This window comes from Ictalurus punctatus, chromosome 12 (genome assembly GCF_001660625.3).
Source record: "Ictalurus punctatus breed USDA103 chromosome 12, Coco_2.0, whole genome shotgun sequence".
Lineage (NCBI taxonomy): Eukaryota > Metazoa > Chordata > Actinopteri > Siluriformes > Ictaluridae > Ictalurus > Ictalurus punctatus.
Window position 1 is genome coordinate 931878 of NC_030427.2, and position 16428 is coordinate 948305.

Genomic DNA, 16428 nt, shown 5'->3' on the forward strand with positions numbered 1-16428 from the left:
TTGCATTTTAATGAGGTAAAAGTATTTGACCCCCTCTCAATCAGAAAGATTTCTGGCTCCCAGGTGTCTTTTATTTTTTAATTTTTGACATGCGTTTTTCTGGATTTTTTTTGTTATTCTGTCTCTCACTGTTCAAATACAACTACCATTAAAATTATAGACTGATCATTTCTTTGTCAGTGGGCAAACGTTCAAAATCAGCAGGGGAACAAATACTTTTTTCCCTCACTGTATAATGCACACCTTCCAGCCAATCAGAATCCAGTATTCACACTGACCGTGGTATAAGTGTAATTAATGCTTAAGATTCATAATGACTGTACGATATGTGTTGCTTTATTCCAAAGCTGCAGTTCATAGAAACCTCTTCACGGCTAAAGCTGCAGAGATGGAGGTCGAGGGGACCATGAAGAGGCGGCTCCAGCTGGCATCAGATCGAGAGTGTGGGCGCAAGAGCAGACTTTTGATAAAGGAGGGTATTTACAGTGTTTTAACTGCTGTGTTTTTTGTGCTATTTATTAATTTGTTAAAATGTTCATATTATAGTCTATTTTTAATTGTTTATAAAAGTCCTTGCTGTTTTTAAGTGGCTGAATTAGTGTGTGTGCACGCGTGTGTGTGTGCGTGTTGGTAGCTGGGTGGGTATATAGTTCTGGTCGGAAGTTGACATACCCCTTGCAGGAGAAGGAGACCCTGTGTAATCTGTTTAAACGACTTTTACGCATGTTTTGCAGAGAGATCATTTTCACCTTGCTGTTCGGGTCTCTGTCCCACACTGTTACAGTGCAGTATTGAGAGCGTGAGGGAGATCGATTTTCTATCAGAAACAGTAACTATATAAAATGGACGTCAACACACACCACTCTGTGAGGTCATTTCTCGCTCTCAACAGAGTAGTTGTGATTGTTTAGTGTTTACGACAGGGCCAAAACATTCAAGGCCATGGTGTATTTTGACTGTTCCTGTAGCATAATCTCACCAAACTGTGTGTACACGAGTCCACAGACACTGAGTCTATTCACAGTTCCATGCTGTGTAGATGTTCTGCTCATCCTCACTGTACCGTAAAGGTCAGAACCTCACATCTGTAACCTTGTAGCTTTCCTTAATCAACACGACTGCAACCAAGCTTGTGTATAAATACTATTTTTAGATCTCCGCCTCTCAAAAGTATTGGCGCCCTGCGCGTCCGCCTCTCAAATCTGTTGGCGCCCTACGCATCCGGCTCTCAAATCTGTTGGCACCATACGCGGCCATCTCTCAAATCTGTTGGCGCCCTATGCGTCCGGCTGTCAAATCTATTGGCGCCCTATGCGTCCGGCTCTCAAAACTATTGGCGCCCTTCACGGGCAGTTCTCAAAAGTATTGGCACCCAATCTGAATTTTGCCACGGCAAGCACCACTCACATTTTCTTCAGGAAATGTACCTTAAAATAATAATAAGTCTCTCACTAGGCTGTGTGTCGAGATAAACGTGAAAACATCTTGAGCTTGTGTTCACCACAGACCTTATTTCCGGCATTTAACCCAAAACCCCATTGACGGAAGTGCTAGTACGCTGAATCGTTTCTGGGTTTCACGACTCATTCCTGCAGCACTCTGTAAGACGGGCTGTTGTTATCAAACCATCGAAGTAAGATATGCGGCTTTGGTAATGATTCTTTAAATGAACCGATTCAGAATCCTCTTCTTGAATCGTTTGAGTCGTTCTCACTCGGTCAGGGTTGCACGTGTGGGTTGCTTTTCCTGCACGTGTAATCAGCACGTGTTCACAGACCGTAAATCCCGACCCCATGGTAGACACTCGACAGAAATTTCATACTAAAGTAAGTATTTTATATTTTCTAGGTCTAAACAGAGCAGAAGTATTGCTAATGTGATGTACAGATTCTATTGGACTGGTGAACTGTGTGGATTTGTATATTTAACCCAGTTTAATATGGCCTGCTTTGTTCAGTCAGAGACAAGTAAATCTGTTCTAATGTTCATTTATTTTCCATAGATAAAACACGTTTGTTTACACATGAATACGTACTTTATGCTTTCAGAATGGTGGAGATTTGGCTCTTAACTATGGTTAAGTGGGGGGTACTATACAATGCACAGTTCTGAGACACTATATACCTATACTGTGAAATCAGTACATGTGTGTGTTTAGAATGATTATAGCTTTTGGGGAAAAAACTATTCTTGAATCTATTAGTCCTTGTTCTGATGCACCTGTAACGTCTCCCTGAGGGCAACAGATCAGAGCCAGGGTGAGAGCTGTCCTCAATGATGGTTTTTCCTCTGCTGAGGCAACGGGGGGTGTAAATATCCATCACGGAGGTGTTGTGGATAAAAAATGTCATAAAATAAACATAAGGGAGACCTAGCATCCAGCAAAGGGGAGAAGAAGAAAAGATGGGCACCTAGACACATAGAAGCGGGATTAGGCGGACATTGACAAATTGGAATTACACTTTAAAGATCTTTAAGAGCAGTAGTAGTCAAAAAAAGCCAAAAAGAGGTATACGAGCTGAGCTGAGGAGTGCTAATACACACACACACACGCTCGTACAGTCAAGGGCGGGCAAGTAGACACAACATACACACACATGAATAACTTTAATAATCTTATTGTAATAGAGAAACTCTCTATAAAAAAACAGAATAGTAGGATATGCAGGACAGTATGGAGGATATGCAGGAGCTTAAGCTCATCACTTCTGAGAATTCTCATCGGTGTGGATCTCGTGTGGTGGAACGGAACAATAAATCTGGACCCTTGCTTCTTCTCACTCACGGCTGGTGTCTTTTTTTCTATCTCCAACTGGGCTCAGAGGTAGATGTGAGTGTTGGCTTCTATGTTGAATTTTAAGTGTTTTTGGGTAATAGGCTATATTTGAGCCAACAGAGGGGAGAGGTAATAAATAATCTTATAAATGTGATTACTTGATGAACGTAGACAGAACTCTATAAATGTGAAATGTTTTGTTGAAGTTCAGATGAATCTCTGATGTACAGAATCTTCAACAGAGTTCTGCAGAAAGATTTTGAATGCCTGTCATTCACCAGAACAAATTTGCAGTTGAACAGTCTGTCTAAAAGAAAAAATCTAAACACACAATATAAAATTTCTGCAGTGTGAATAAAGCCTTTGTGTTGCTTTTAGCAAACATGTCTAGTACTCTCAGTTCAATGTACACAATTTACCCCATTTAAATGCATTTTGGAAATTGTTCCACATGGCCTTAAAGTGTGAATATTCACTGTATGCCAAATAAGTAATCAAAGAATGGAACTGAATTTTTTCTTCTCTAATGGACCATTAATCACAATTATAAAAGATGATGCATCAGGTACAAAGTATCAGGGTTTTTTCCCCCTCTTTTTCCCACAATAGTTGCATGATTTTTGCTACACCCTTTCCACCGTGTGTGTGTGTGTGTGTGTGTGTGTGTGTGTGTGTGCGCGCGCTACCAATCACTTTGAGGTAAAAATATTTTAACGCAGCCACTTTCACCTTCCTACAACAATTGGTGACTGGGGATCTCTGTAATGTAACCGCTGCTGCAAAGCCCTATTGGATCTGCTGTTTATTATTGGGGCAGAGCACCGAAGGTGCAGCGCTTCCGGTGACCACCGGAGGGCGCATGCACCGGAGGTGCAGGGCCCTATTGATTTTCTGGTGTTTATTGTTTATTTCATGCATTCTTGTCGTTTTTAAGGGCCTAAACATGGCTGAAAACTCACAAAACTCGGTAGACGCGCCAGCACCAGTGAAAATGTAACTTACATTGGGCATGGGCATGGTCGAGGAGCTCCTTAGCACCCCTGAATGCAGACAAAGGTCGGGATGAAGTTGCTCCGATGTGCACGATTTACCATATATATATATATATATATATATATATATATATATATATATATATATATATATATATATATATATATATATATATATATTAATATTAATTAGATAGATATGGGGTAATAAAGTGTAAAATATAGATAATTCACAATAATTTAATATCAGATATCAGTTAGATTCAGCTTCGAACACAAGTTCCAGGTACTGATCGAGAAGGAGTGGATCAGCTTCGGACACAAGCTGGCCTCGGTGCGTATGAGCAGTGAGGGCGTGGTTGTGTGTGGGCGTGTGAACGCATGTATATTTAACCCCATCTTTCTCTCTCTGTGTGTTTCTCAGCGTGTCGGCCTTGGAGATGAGAATCACGCCAACTCGGAACGATCCCCTCTCTTTGTGCAGTTCATCGACTGTGTGTGGCAGATGATGAGACAGGTCAGCTACTGATGCTTTACACCACAACACTGTTGAATTCTCCAATCTGATTGGTCAGAAGGCGTTGGAGACATTTCTGGAACAGCAAGATTCTGATTCCAGCTGCAAGGGAAATTACAGCTTTATAGTGATGTTCTCGTTCCTATAGTAACAGCTCATTCACAGGGTCTAGTATGGCGTACGCAATACATATTCTAAGCTTAATCGTAAACATATTATAAACATGTCACTTAAAGAAAAAGACGTATGATCATTGTGATCTAGTTAAGATTTATAAGTTATCTATTTATGGAAGTTTTATGGAAGTAGTCTCCAGTGTCACGGCAGAGAGGACATTGCACTTTCCAGTTTCTCAGTAACATTGCAAGTCTTATTAATTTCAAGAGTTAGGGGGAAAAAAGAGAGGCTTGTGAGGGAACTATTGTTTTATTTTAATGTTATAAAGTAAGAGATCATAATGAGAACTAACTCTCTTTTCCAGGACATTCCAAATTGTTCTTTGGCTATGCCCCATGTTTGTGCAATGGTTCAGACCGGTTTTTCCTCTTTTCGCAGCTTCAAAATGGCTTGCTTTTCTCCCATAGACAGCTCTCTGGTCTTCATGTTGGTTTATTCTTTTTAACAACAAATGCTGTCTCCACAGGTGAAACCCAGGGCTCAAACCAAGAGAAGACATTCAGAGCTATTCATTCTTTAAAGTCCATTTAACGAGGTACACCTGGCCAGCAAGAAAAAAACATCAGTCACTCGTTCCAGTATTTTTGAACAGTTAATGAATAGGGTGGCTTCAAAAAAGCTGCCATATTTTAAGCTGTGTAACACGTCTAGATGTAAATATGAGGAAATGAAAGCTGAAATTCTGATCTATCGTCTCATATTCGTCTTTTATCTCAAACCCAAATGTCTTCAGTATACAGCAAAAGCAAGTGAATTGGCCTTGATGTTCCAATACTTTTGAAGAGGACTCTAATTGTAAGAATTAAATATAATTTCCGTACTGAACAAAGACTGATTATCTGTTCAGGCGTTATTGTGCAGATCCACATTTAAGCATCTTACTATACACTGTTAAACCCAGTGTTTGTGTTCTTTCTTTCAGTTTCCTTCTGCTTCTGAGTTCAAAGAGCTTTTTCCTCATCCCCATCCTGGATCGCCCCTACAGCTGCCTGTTTGGTACATTCCTCTACAGCAGTGAGCAGGAGAGAATGGAAAAGGTACGCTCCACGTTTCTCCACTAATGGGCGGAGGCTTTCCAGCCTGTTTGATTTTTCTGAATGGAAATGAATTTGTCTAAGTGTATTATGACTTGTCTCTCTCTCTCTCTTGCTCGCTCTCTCTCTCTCTCTCTCTCTCTCTCTCTCTCTCTCTGTCCCCTCTTTTGTTTTTAGGAAGTACAGGTTAAAACGGTCACTATGGTCCTACATTAACAGTCAGCCGGAGGACTTCACTAACCCGTTCTATGTGGACTGTAAAAACCAGGTGCTGTATCCACTGGCCAGTCTCACACATCTGGAGCTCTGGGTGGGTTATTATGTGCGCTGGAACCCACGCATGAGACCACAGGTGCTTATACTGCAAACCACACTCTGTGAAATTCTGGGGAAATGCTCAAAAATAGTGTTTCCAATATATACCAAAATACCAAGTTACTTGTATAACTGAACAGTGTCACTTCAAACACATGATGAATGTCACTTTTTATTACTAGATGTTTCTGGGTTTTAACACCAAGTTTGCTTTAAAAAAACAAAACCATTTCTATCAGCACAAAGCTAAAAACACAAAAGCTGGAGTAATGGGTCGGTAAGCATAAAAAGTGCCGTACACAGTGGAACTGGACACACGAGGATCTCTGACACTGTTGACTCTTCAGTGGTTCCATTTTCAGTTCTAGTTTGTAGGTACAGGTTTCAGTCTTCAACAACATTGTAGTTTTCTTTTTAAAATGCACTCCTTGGTTGTGCTCACTGCATTACAAACTCAAATCCAACATTGTGAGATTTTTTTTTTTTTTTTTAAGTGTGTTGAAATGGAGTTTTCTTGTGATTCCTCTATATTCCTGTATATTTCATGATTGGCTGGTTAGAAAACTACATGAACGTACAGGTGTTCCTAATAAAGTGGACGGTGAGTGAACATGACGTGGCTGAAACGATTTCCAAAACACTTCAGGAGCAGCTAGCGATAAAGATTAAGGTTACACCGGCTTGATGACTGATCTTTTAATAATGATACATAAATAAATAGAAAGCGAATGGAATGATTTAGAAAATCGGTGTCCCAGAACGAAACTGATGTTTGTGTGCTTTGTTGATTATGTAGATGCCGCTCCATCAGAATCTGAGAGAGTTATTGTTTTTGCGTGAAGAACATGGAGGAGCTCCAGAGAGAGGCCACGTCATCCTGCTCCATCTCCTCATCCTCAGAGCATACTTCTCCCTCCTCACATAGTGGTACACCACTTCACACTGCTGTCTAAATACACACGCGCACACACACACATACATACATTTAAGAGCACACACTGTCTTTACTCAATGAATACACTCGGGCACAAGTAGGGAGTGGATGAGTATGAAGTGGGCACACACACACACACACACACATTCCTGTTTGCAATTTTTTTAACTATAGAGAAGTAACCTAGTGTCACATTTTATAAATCCTTAATACTTAAAAATGGATCTTGGATCAATGAGGTTTTCTACTGTTCTCAAGGTTTGGCATGCTGTGCATCCTGAGATGCTTTTCTGCTCACCATGTATGTAAAGAGAGGTTATTTGATGTTACCATGGCCGTCCTATTAACTTGACCCAGTCTGGCCATTCTCCTTTCGTCAACAAGGTGTTTCCACCCCGAGAACTGCCACTTACCGGATGTTTTTCACACAAGTATGTGTGTGTGGAAATCCTAGGAGAGCCGCAGTTCCTGTAATACTCAAACCAGACCATTTAGAATCTACAACCATGCCACGGATAAAATCACTGGATTACATTCTGGTGTTTGATGTGAATATTGACTGAAGCTCTTCATCTGATCCTGCTTGATGTTGTACACTGTGGTGTTGCCATATGATTGGCTGATTGGATAATTGTATGAATGAGCACATGTACAAGTGATCAGTGAGCACATCTATCTACCATAGAGGTATTTTGGGGCAATACTTGACCATGTACCTGACTGTTAGATTTGTGGCCAAGTTAAAGAAGCTTTTGACAGCCGAATGGAAAATAATAAAACAATCCAGGACAAATTCACTTTCAGTATTTTATTTTTACATTGGTTTTTTTCCCCCTTAATGTTAATCTCTTTCTACAGAACCGGTCCAAACTTCATATGTCAATGTAGTAAGCAAGATAAACTGTCTACAGATAAAGAATCTAAGCATGCATCTGTTTTCACCCTTATAGAAAAAGTTTTGCAGTTCCTATCCAAAAGACACCAAGAGCCCAGATGTCCTTAGAAACTAAATGTACCCTCCAACTCGTGGCCTTTTCAGAAACTCGATTCCCAGACGTCGCCACACTGATCACAGTGCATCCTTCAAATCCACCGTGCAGCGGAAATGGACCAGTCGATTTAAACGGATTGTTGAAAATGTACGTTGTTCAAGGCATTTGTGAATTTGAAATTTCGCTACAAACAGAGTCTGAACAGTCGCCAGAATCTGAGGCAAAAACACACGAAGGAACGAGATCACGTCGTCATTGCCTCGTCTCTGGTGTTCTACATTTTTGACGAAAGTAACACCAGAGATGCTGCGTTAAAGTGGTCAAGAAAATTACACCAGAGTAAAAAAATCTCATTGGGTTAGATTATAAACATCGACTGAAACTCTCGATAGGACGTGACACTGTTGGAGAGTTGCATACGAGCGGACATTCAACAATATTTAGTAGAAGCCTTGTGGATGTTTTCGTCTGTGTTCGTCTGTAATATACTGGACTGTCCTACCAAGAGTTCGACCACATACACATTCAACTGAAGCTCATACAGTCAGCATACTGAACTCTCCTTTTTGCCATAGTGCGGCCGCTTAACAGGATAAGGCCTCAGAAGTCAAGCACCAGCAGCTTGTGGCTAAAAAACTGCAGCAGAATTGAGCTTGGTTAGGAGGTGACGGGTGACGGAAAAAAGCCGGGGAACCCCGGAAAGGAAAACAGGGCTGTGTTCCAAATCTTTTATCGCCTCCTCTTCAAACTCCAAAAACCTCTGGGCCCTACAGCTAAATCCAAAGCTGAGGAAAACAACCGTTCAACTATGAAGGCCTTCTCAAACACAATGTTTGAGCGAAGGGAGGAAATGATCAAACACAGATCAATTGGAACACAGCCCATACAGCAAGACCGTAAAAAGGTGCCATAGAGCGTAAATGATTCAAAAAGACACAAATCTAAGCCCAGTACAACCAGTTGAACATGAATAACACGCAAAGCACATTTCACAAGCATGATATCTTTCAAAAATGTCCAAAAGTACAAATTCCCTAATAAAGGAAAAAGACATGTTTGTGCTAACATGTAAGACTTGAGTTTCCACATCTTCCAAACAAGTACACTTCAGCGTCTTCGTTACTGTAAGCTCGGCTCTGAAAATCTGCTACCACTGTTGTACCAGTAAACACACACACACAGACAGAGCAAGTTAGCAAAGATCGGTCAACAAGGTTTCTTCAACACAACCACCTTTTGATACACGTACGCTCACTTCATATTGTCAGTCCCTTTTTAAAAGTGAATTAAACCATGAGCAGCTATCTTCTCAAAAGTCCGGTCAATTTCAGAGCACAAAAAAACTGCCTATATACACGACAATTCAGTCCCACGGCTCTGAAAGAAATGCAGAGCACAAATGTACAAATCACTGTGATTTCTATTTTTCTTAAATGTGAAAAGGATGCTTGTAAAAAGATGATAAATCTTCACTGGGAATTACTTTAAGGTCATCAACAATTAATTTATAAATCAGGGGAGCCTGGCTCTGGTCCTGAATTCCTGTGATCATGCACAGTGTGATGATTTCTCATCTAACACTCCTACCTAATGACCCGAGGACTTAAATCGGGTGTGATTCAGGAAAATTCCCAAACTGTACTGGACTGTAGTCTTACAGGACCACAGTAAGGCTTCCCTGCTCTAAAGCGTTTCCTATAGAAATATTTATTTGAACATGATGTGGATAATCTAATCACAGACTCTGGATTAACGGTGCACACAGCGATGCTTTCACACAAAAGTGTGATGGACACTAAAAAGCTAGAGCAGCACTAATGCATGAATAGTTTGTCTCGGAGTTTGTACTTTCAGTTAGAAACACATTAAACCTCTGCACAGTTTCCAACTTCATATGAATAATATTGTAAACAGTCGTATTAGTGAGAATGAGGACAAACAGTTAAATATTCACAGAAAGTTTGACTTAGTCACAAATCAGATGTCCCTCCCCTCCCCCCACTGAGAGCATGTATGCGTTGAGCAGTGCTCCCTCTTCAGGCTGGGAGATGTATCACAGGTTACATCACGTTGTCTTCTGTGGGCGGCTCAGCATTAGGGGGCTGGAGGAGAGTTTGTTGAACTGTAAAATGACATTTTCACTTAGGGGTGTACTCACTTTTGTTGGCAGCGGTTTAGACATTAATGTCTGTGTGTTGAGTTATTTTGAGGGGACAGCAAATTTACACTGTTACACAAGCTGTACACTTTACATTGTAGCACAGTGTCATTTCTTCAGTGTTGTCACATGAAAAGATATAATCAAATAGTACCATAGCAGGCTGAGAGTTTCACATCAACAAAGGTCAAGCGTGCTCGTTAGAATATCAGCCTGGAAAGTTTTCAAATCGGTCTTATCAGTGTTTTTTTGCTCGCTCATTCACACTTTGCACTATGGTTACGATAACAGTCTATCCTTCTGCCCAACATGGATAAAACTGGCCACGTCAGCCATTTTGACAGCCTGTGGTGTTGTCTGGTTAAAAATGTGTGTAAGTTTATATTCTAGATTATATTTGTAGTACATCTCCTTGCACATGCACTTTTTCCCCTTAATAGTACAGGGACATACTTGTGCATGAAAAGCAGATAGAACAGTATAATCAAAAAGAGTGCGAAGAAGGGGAAAAAAGTAGAGTACTCGTGACCCCGCCCTCCTTTAAGCCAACCAATGAAAGCAAAGCTCGTTATCAAACAAAATCAAGGTCTACAAAATAACCTGTTGGGAGAACACCACATATAAACACTACACCTTAAAGTGATTAACATCCTATATAAGGTTTGCATAATTATTAGCTTCTCCAATTCAGGAAAATGGGTCAAAAAAAAAAAAAGGTCAGAAATTGTAAAATGCCTATCAGGGGGCTGCAGCACACTGACGATCGCAAAATTATTGAGGTGTGACCTCCCAAGAAAAATGCTTTGTGATGAATACTCGACAGGGGGCAAAAAACCACGGAGAAGAAAAGGTGCTAGTTGACTGCAAAAGACTAAGAAGAATAAAACGTGAGAGAACCCATTAGCCAGCACTGCCACCATGTTTCAGAACTGCAACCTTCCACGAGTGTCCAGAAATACAAGGTGGCAAGTGCTCAGAGACATGGCTACAGTAAGGAAGGCTGAAATACAACCGCCACTGCATAAGACTTACAAGCTGAAGCATCATGACTGGGCCAAGAAATACCTGAAGACCGTTCCTTATAGGTTTCATGGACCGATGAAATAAGAGTGACTATAGATGGAGCAGATGGACCTTTTCCGTCTGGTTAAAGATGGACTGAAAATGAACTCCCAAATCTACTGCCAGTTTGTAGAAGATCCTTTCTTCAACAATGGTACAGGAAGAAGTCAGCAACGTTCAAGAAGACCATGATCTTTATGCAGTACAATGCTCCATTCAGCTAAAATGGATCATGAACAGATCAAGAAACTGACATTCAATGGAAGGCTCACGGCGGTTATTGAAAAGAATTGTGGCTACATTCATCACTGAATAGCTTTGAAGGGCCAAAATAGTTCATTGTTACTTCACTGAATAACTTCCTGAGAAATTAAATTTTTTTATTTGTTAAACCTTCTATTTTGTTGGGAAAGAAACATTTAGGATCAACTGAGACCACTGTATTTGTTCACCAATCAAATTAAGCTGAGAAGTACCATTTGCCATGTGTTTGGGTTTTTTTTTTTCTTTTTACAGGCCTAGTTAAATAAATTGGAATATAGAAGTACAGTAGAAATGAGAAACCGGACTGAATGCACGTTTTTAAAACGGCTATAGTTGTGTATCCGTGGATTGCAGGCGTGAAAAAGTGAAAAACTGAAATCTGACTGAAGCGAATGTAGTTCAGTTCAGTCTGAAGTTGTAGAGGAAACATTCGCACTCGGTAATTTAGTTTTGTAACGCCACACAGATCATAAGGTCTGTTAGAAATTATATATCGGAGCTACAAACCCCATCCTGCATCCTGCTCCTACGAGGCGACTCAACACCGCCATCTTGTGTTTGTGTGTATGTGTTGCTGTGTTCATGAGGCAGTTTTGCTTAGTTTTTTCTTTAAGGTTTAATGTTCTATATTATTGTGAGTGTGTGTTTATGTATTTTAGTGTGAGCTGTAGTTTTGTTTTGTAATTTTACGTGTTTTATTTCTTCCTCCCAGATTTCTGCACTGCACAGTGTATTATTAGAAACAGGGCTTCTCTGTGTAAGAGAACAGTTGTTTTGTGTTTTTAACAGCAAGTTATATCGCTTATTGTGAACCGTTATGTGTGCAGGAGGCGGTTCAGCTGGACGGAGAGATCCTGCATGCGCTGTGAAGCGAGTGTGTTCTGTGGCGTATCGGCACCTGGACAAGCACAAGATCGAGCCGGTGCTCTACATGATGGAGTGCTTCATGTGCGCCTTCTCCAGAACTCTGCCCTGGGCCTCGGTCCTCAGAGTGTGGGACATGTTCCTGTGTGACGGTCAGACACAAACACACACTTGTCCTTCTTTTCTTTCTGTGTTGATTCTCTCTCTCATTTTTTCTTTGTGTAGGAGTGAAAAATGATATTCCGTGTGGGTTTGGAGTTGTTGACGTCCATGCTGGTACTCGGGATAAGCTCAAGGCCTGTCCGGGTCAGTATGAGACCATGGAGGTCCTCAGAGCGATTGAGCCCAGATACATGCAGGAGGGCTTCTTAGTGCTGCAGGTAACACAACAGAGAGAAGGAGGAGGAGGAGGAGGAGGATGGGTCTCTCACTACTGTAACATTTCCTGTCATTACTGTAACTATGCGAGTCCATGCCATGGTGATCAAGCATGTTTTATCCATCATCACCTTCGTATTTCTACAAAATTAGCGTTCATAAATATTTATCATCGTCTTTTACATGACGTTGTAATGAAGCCCATTCTAACACATTAAGTACAGTAGAATGACATTCTATTCCAGTTCATTTTTGTGACTGATTTTTGCTGTAGGTTCTGGAGTTGCAGGTATCGGCACAGGACGTGGAACGTGAGCAACGCACGCAGCTGAAGCGCTGGAAGAAGAAGCGCGGCGAGCCCGGCCCCAAACTCCCTCAGAGAATGCACAGTGCTCGCGCCATCATGGCCACCGAGCCTCATACACACCAAGACCTCCGCCAGAAACCCACCATTATGGTCCAGTACCCATCGGTCCCTGAGGAGAAGTCCGAGCTGAACCTCAGGAAGAAGAGAGGGAGCCTGTAGAAAAACCAAGCCCTCATTCCGAACCCCTACGCGCTACCTGGCGGGTCTAAACCTAGTCAGATATTGGACATACAGCTTCTGAACCAGGAAAATCTCAATCTTGTACTTCCAAATCCACCATCACATCCACCACGGCCCCCTACAATGCAGGAAAATCAGGTCAAAGAGACGAGCACTTCTACAGAGCGACTCATGCAGCGTCCTCGAATTCCTCCATCGATAAGAAACCGGCGGAATCTATCCCTCTGCAACATCTATCCCTCCTTACTGCTCCTGTACACGGATCACCTTCAGCGTAGCGTCCTCACCTGCTGAAATGTGCTCCTGTCCAATCCAGAGAACCTGACCATGATGAGCTCCCTAATAATACAGAAAACTCAGCCACCATTTTGGATCCATCTACACACTCAAGCCCTCTGCTAACGCACAACGCACCTGCCACCCACGACTCGCCTGCTGCTCCCGAGTACAAAAAGAACACTCATTGATTTTTTTTTTTGTTGTTGTGCGTGTTAAACAGTGTGATACGTTGAGGAATTGATTATTGGCACACGTCTACTGAATAGCAAGGATCGTTAAGTCTTTAACGTGTTATAGTTTACACCGGAGGAACTGCAAACAATCTGAGAGAGGGAGAAACCCGTCAGCTACTAGAGGGCACACTTGGTCCGAAAATGTACACACACTCCACAAAAACTCTGCAGTGCCTGAGGACTGTTTACTCACTCCAGTCTTCAGAAGGGAAGCTACCTACAGATTCACTTTTGAAAGACTTTCACAGGCATCACAAACATTTGTTTATATTACACTCGTATCAATTTGGCAGGTTTTTTTCTTCTTAATCCGAAGCAACCACCACTTCTTTGTGTTTGTATTTCACAAATTTCCATACCACATCTTACAAGAGCTGCACGACAATCACAACAATCCTGTACAATAGGCACAGCCTTTTCATTAACACAATCTCAGTGAAATATCTACTGTCTGTATACTTTACACGCAAACAAAACAACTCAAGCTGAGAACTTTATTGCTGATTCACGTTATACCGCACCGCCTTCTAATATAGATCTGATCTATATTATATATACGTGTACCTTAGATAACTCCTCTCTGAACGCCATGGTGGGACGTTCCCGAGCTGAAGTACTGTACAAGTCCTAAGCATTAGATCACCCCAATTACTCTTGTATACTCTTTCCATACCATCGTGATCTTTGCCTGACGAAGCCATACACAAATCATAATTGACATTTGGGGCCTAATTCTAAAATCACCACATACCAAATGCACAACCATTTTGTCTTGCTGCCATCACAAAATAATAATGTTTAAACCTTAAGTAACGTAGTCACGGAGGGTGTATATATTTTTCCACACTACATGAAGTTTTGGGATCCTTATAGACTGTGGAACAGAAGTGTACTCAGTGTGTCTCCACCGTTTTATTTCATATTGGAGTACAACCATTTTTCTTTTTTACCATTAAGGATGAAACACTTGTTTCTTTTAAAACACCGTCTTTAAATGTTTTTCTACCTCCTAACTAAACCCTCGGACTTAAGACACGATCTTTGGAGCTGTTGACGCCCTGCTCAGGGTTAAACAACAACGTCTTTACATTACCTTCATTAATAATTTGTCAATCTAACCTCTTGGTTTTTTTTTTTTTTTTTTGGAGCAAAAGTCAGGTCCTCTCTCATTTCAACAGGTCCTCTTGTTGGTGAATACACAGCAATCTTCTAAGGGTATTAGGATTTCTCGGAGCAGACATTGTAGCAGATAGTTGCAGAGTTTCTTCTGTGTTTTAACCACAACGTCTTAACCATTATTTTAACACTGAGACACACGACTCCCTTTAATTCATTAACAAACACATTTGTAAAAATTCTGGTCAGCAAAACCCCCAAAAGAACACCTGTGTGTGTGTGTGTGTGTGTGTGTGTGTCTGTCTGTCTCTCTCTCTCTCTCTCTCTCTCACTCTCACTCTCACACCCACCCCCGCACACCCACATGGTCATCAGAGGTCATAAATGTACTGCTGGGACATGGGATGTCAAAGCATAGACAAAAGCTTATGTATTTAGCGACAGTTCTGTGTAAGTATCCTCGTTGGCGGACCATTTTCTGAAATCTTGTTTATAGTTTAAACAAAATGCACGACTCTTTTAAAACACCGTCTTTAAAAAAGGTTTTTCACCCTTAAATTAACCTGGTTAGAAGGTAGGATATGTAATACATATTTTCATTTTCTTCAGGCATATTGTCACTTCAGTCTCCACAACGAATAACTCCGAAGGTTTTGACCTTTCTTTCAGTAAAAGAGAACAACGACATCATACAGCCTTGAAGGACTGTAGAAATTTTTATTTTACATCCTAAAGGGTTAGGTTTAGAAGGCATGTAATACGCGCATTTCTTATAAAACACCGTCTTTAAAATGTTTACCTCCTAAAGGGACCTATTTAGAAGGTATGTAAAGACTTTTTTTTTTTTTTTTTTTTTTTTTTTTTTTTTTTTTTTTTTGGAACATTTCTTTGGGTATATCAATGTTTTAGAGTATTTATTTCAGTAAATTTTTATTCAAAGTCATGCCAATTTCTCAAAAGTGCAATCAATAAAGTTTAATTTATTTCACAAGCTTGCATTCTGCTCATTTATGTTCACATTCAACCATTGTGTATTTTCTAACAGCGGAGCGATACAAAACAAACCCCCACAATCTAAATTTAATGTGGGGTTGCAAGATAAAAATTCTAATTTATTGAATTAATTAAATATTTAAAGTTGTACACATTATTTTGATGAGTTGTGTTGACATAATAATGTTGATAATTACATCAACTTAATATTGTGTGTAATTTCTGAATTAATTGATTTAAAACAAAATTTACGTCATAGTACATTTACATTTATTCATTTAACAGAGTGTTAGAGGACCTGTAGACTGAACAAATACTAAGGACATTACAATGTGATTATCATTTCACTTACAATTAAATTCTACTAAAGCAATGAATTTGGGGCATGTTCTCAGTTGCGATATGACCAATAGTGGACTTGTGTATAGGCTACACCTGCTAATACATTTGATGGACTATTTTGCGCTACTACACGTAGCTACCGCTAGTCATATTTAGCAGTGTAATTTGAATATCCACTCTTTAGTTTACCGTAGCAGTGGATAAGAAGGAAAAAGTTTCATTTGACAAATCTGCTCTTCTAGAGAGGGCTTTTAATTTGTGCTATAGGAAAGATAAGCATGATTACATTTCTGCTTATTCATGTAAACCTCAACTACATTGTGTAATCTAATTTCATGTATTGATACATTTTTTATTTTATTTTTTAAATCTTTTGTCATTGGCACACGTAGCCTTCTAGCTCCACAGTCTTTGGACTGTGGATAGTAGATAAAAGTAGTAGACACAGTGTGCAA

The 16428-nt window shown here is 40.4% G+C and overlaps 2 protein-coding genes and 1 long non-coding RNA gene across 5 annotated transcripts in view; 2 read left to right on the plus strand and 1 right to left on the minus strand.

The window, feature by feature from the left end:
• The window catches only part of LOC128628682 (kelch-like protein 10), a 230100-nt gene that overhangs the window by 126018 nt on the left and 87654 nt on the right, over positions 1-16428 (minus strand). The window lies entirely within an intron of this gene.
• Positions 1-16428, plus strand: part of LOC128634157 (uncharacterized) — a 72152-nt gene that overhangs the window by 36792 nt on the left and 18932 nt on the right. The window lies entirely within an intron of this gene.
• On the plus strand, positions 484-15494 carry LOC128634119 (TBC1 domain family member 10A-like). Of its 3 annotated transcripts, XM_053684380.1 has the most exons (10): positions 484-3832; positions 4019-4102; positions 4193-4285; positions 4929-5257; positions 5448-5499; positions 5674-5848; positions 6608-6738; positions 12049-12237; positions 12311-12465; positions 12738-15494. In XM_053684380.1, exons 7-10 carry the CDS (start codon positions 6657-6659, stop codon positions 12987-12989), a joined length of 678 nt encoding a protein of 225 aa, XP_053540355.1. In that variant the 5' UTR covers positions 484-3832; positions 4019-4102; positions 4193-4285; positions 4929-5257; positions 5448-5499; positions 5674-5848; positions 6608-6656; the 3' UTR covers positions 12990-15494. The 3 variants fall into 3 exon arrangements, with proteins under 3 accessions (XP_053540355.1, XP_053540353.1, XP_053540354.1); XM_053684378.1 differs by lacking the exons at positions 484-3832; positions 4019-4102 and having other exon boundaries at positions 4116-4285; positions 4929-4997; positions 5385-5499; XM_053684379.1 differs by lacking the exons at positions 484-3832; positions 4019-4102 and having other exon boundaries at positions 4116-4285; positions 4929-4997.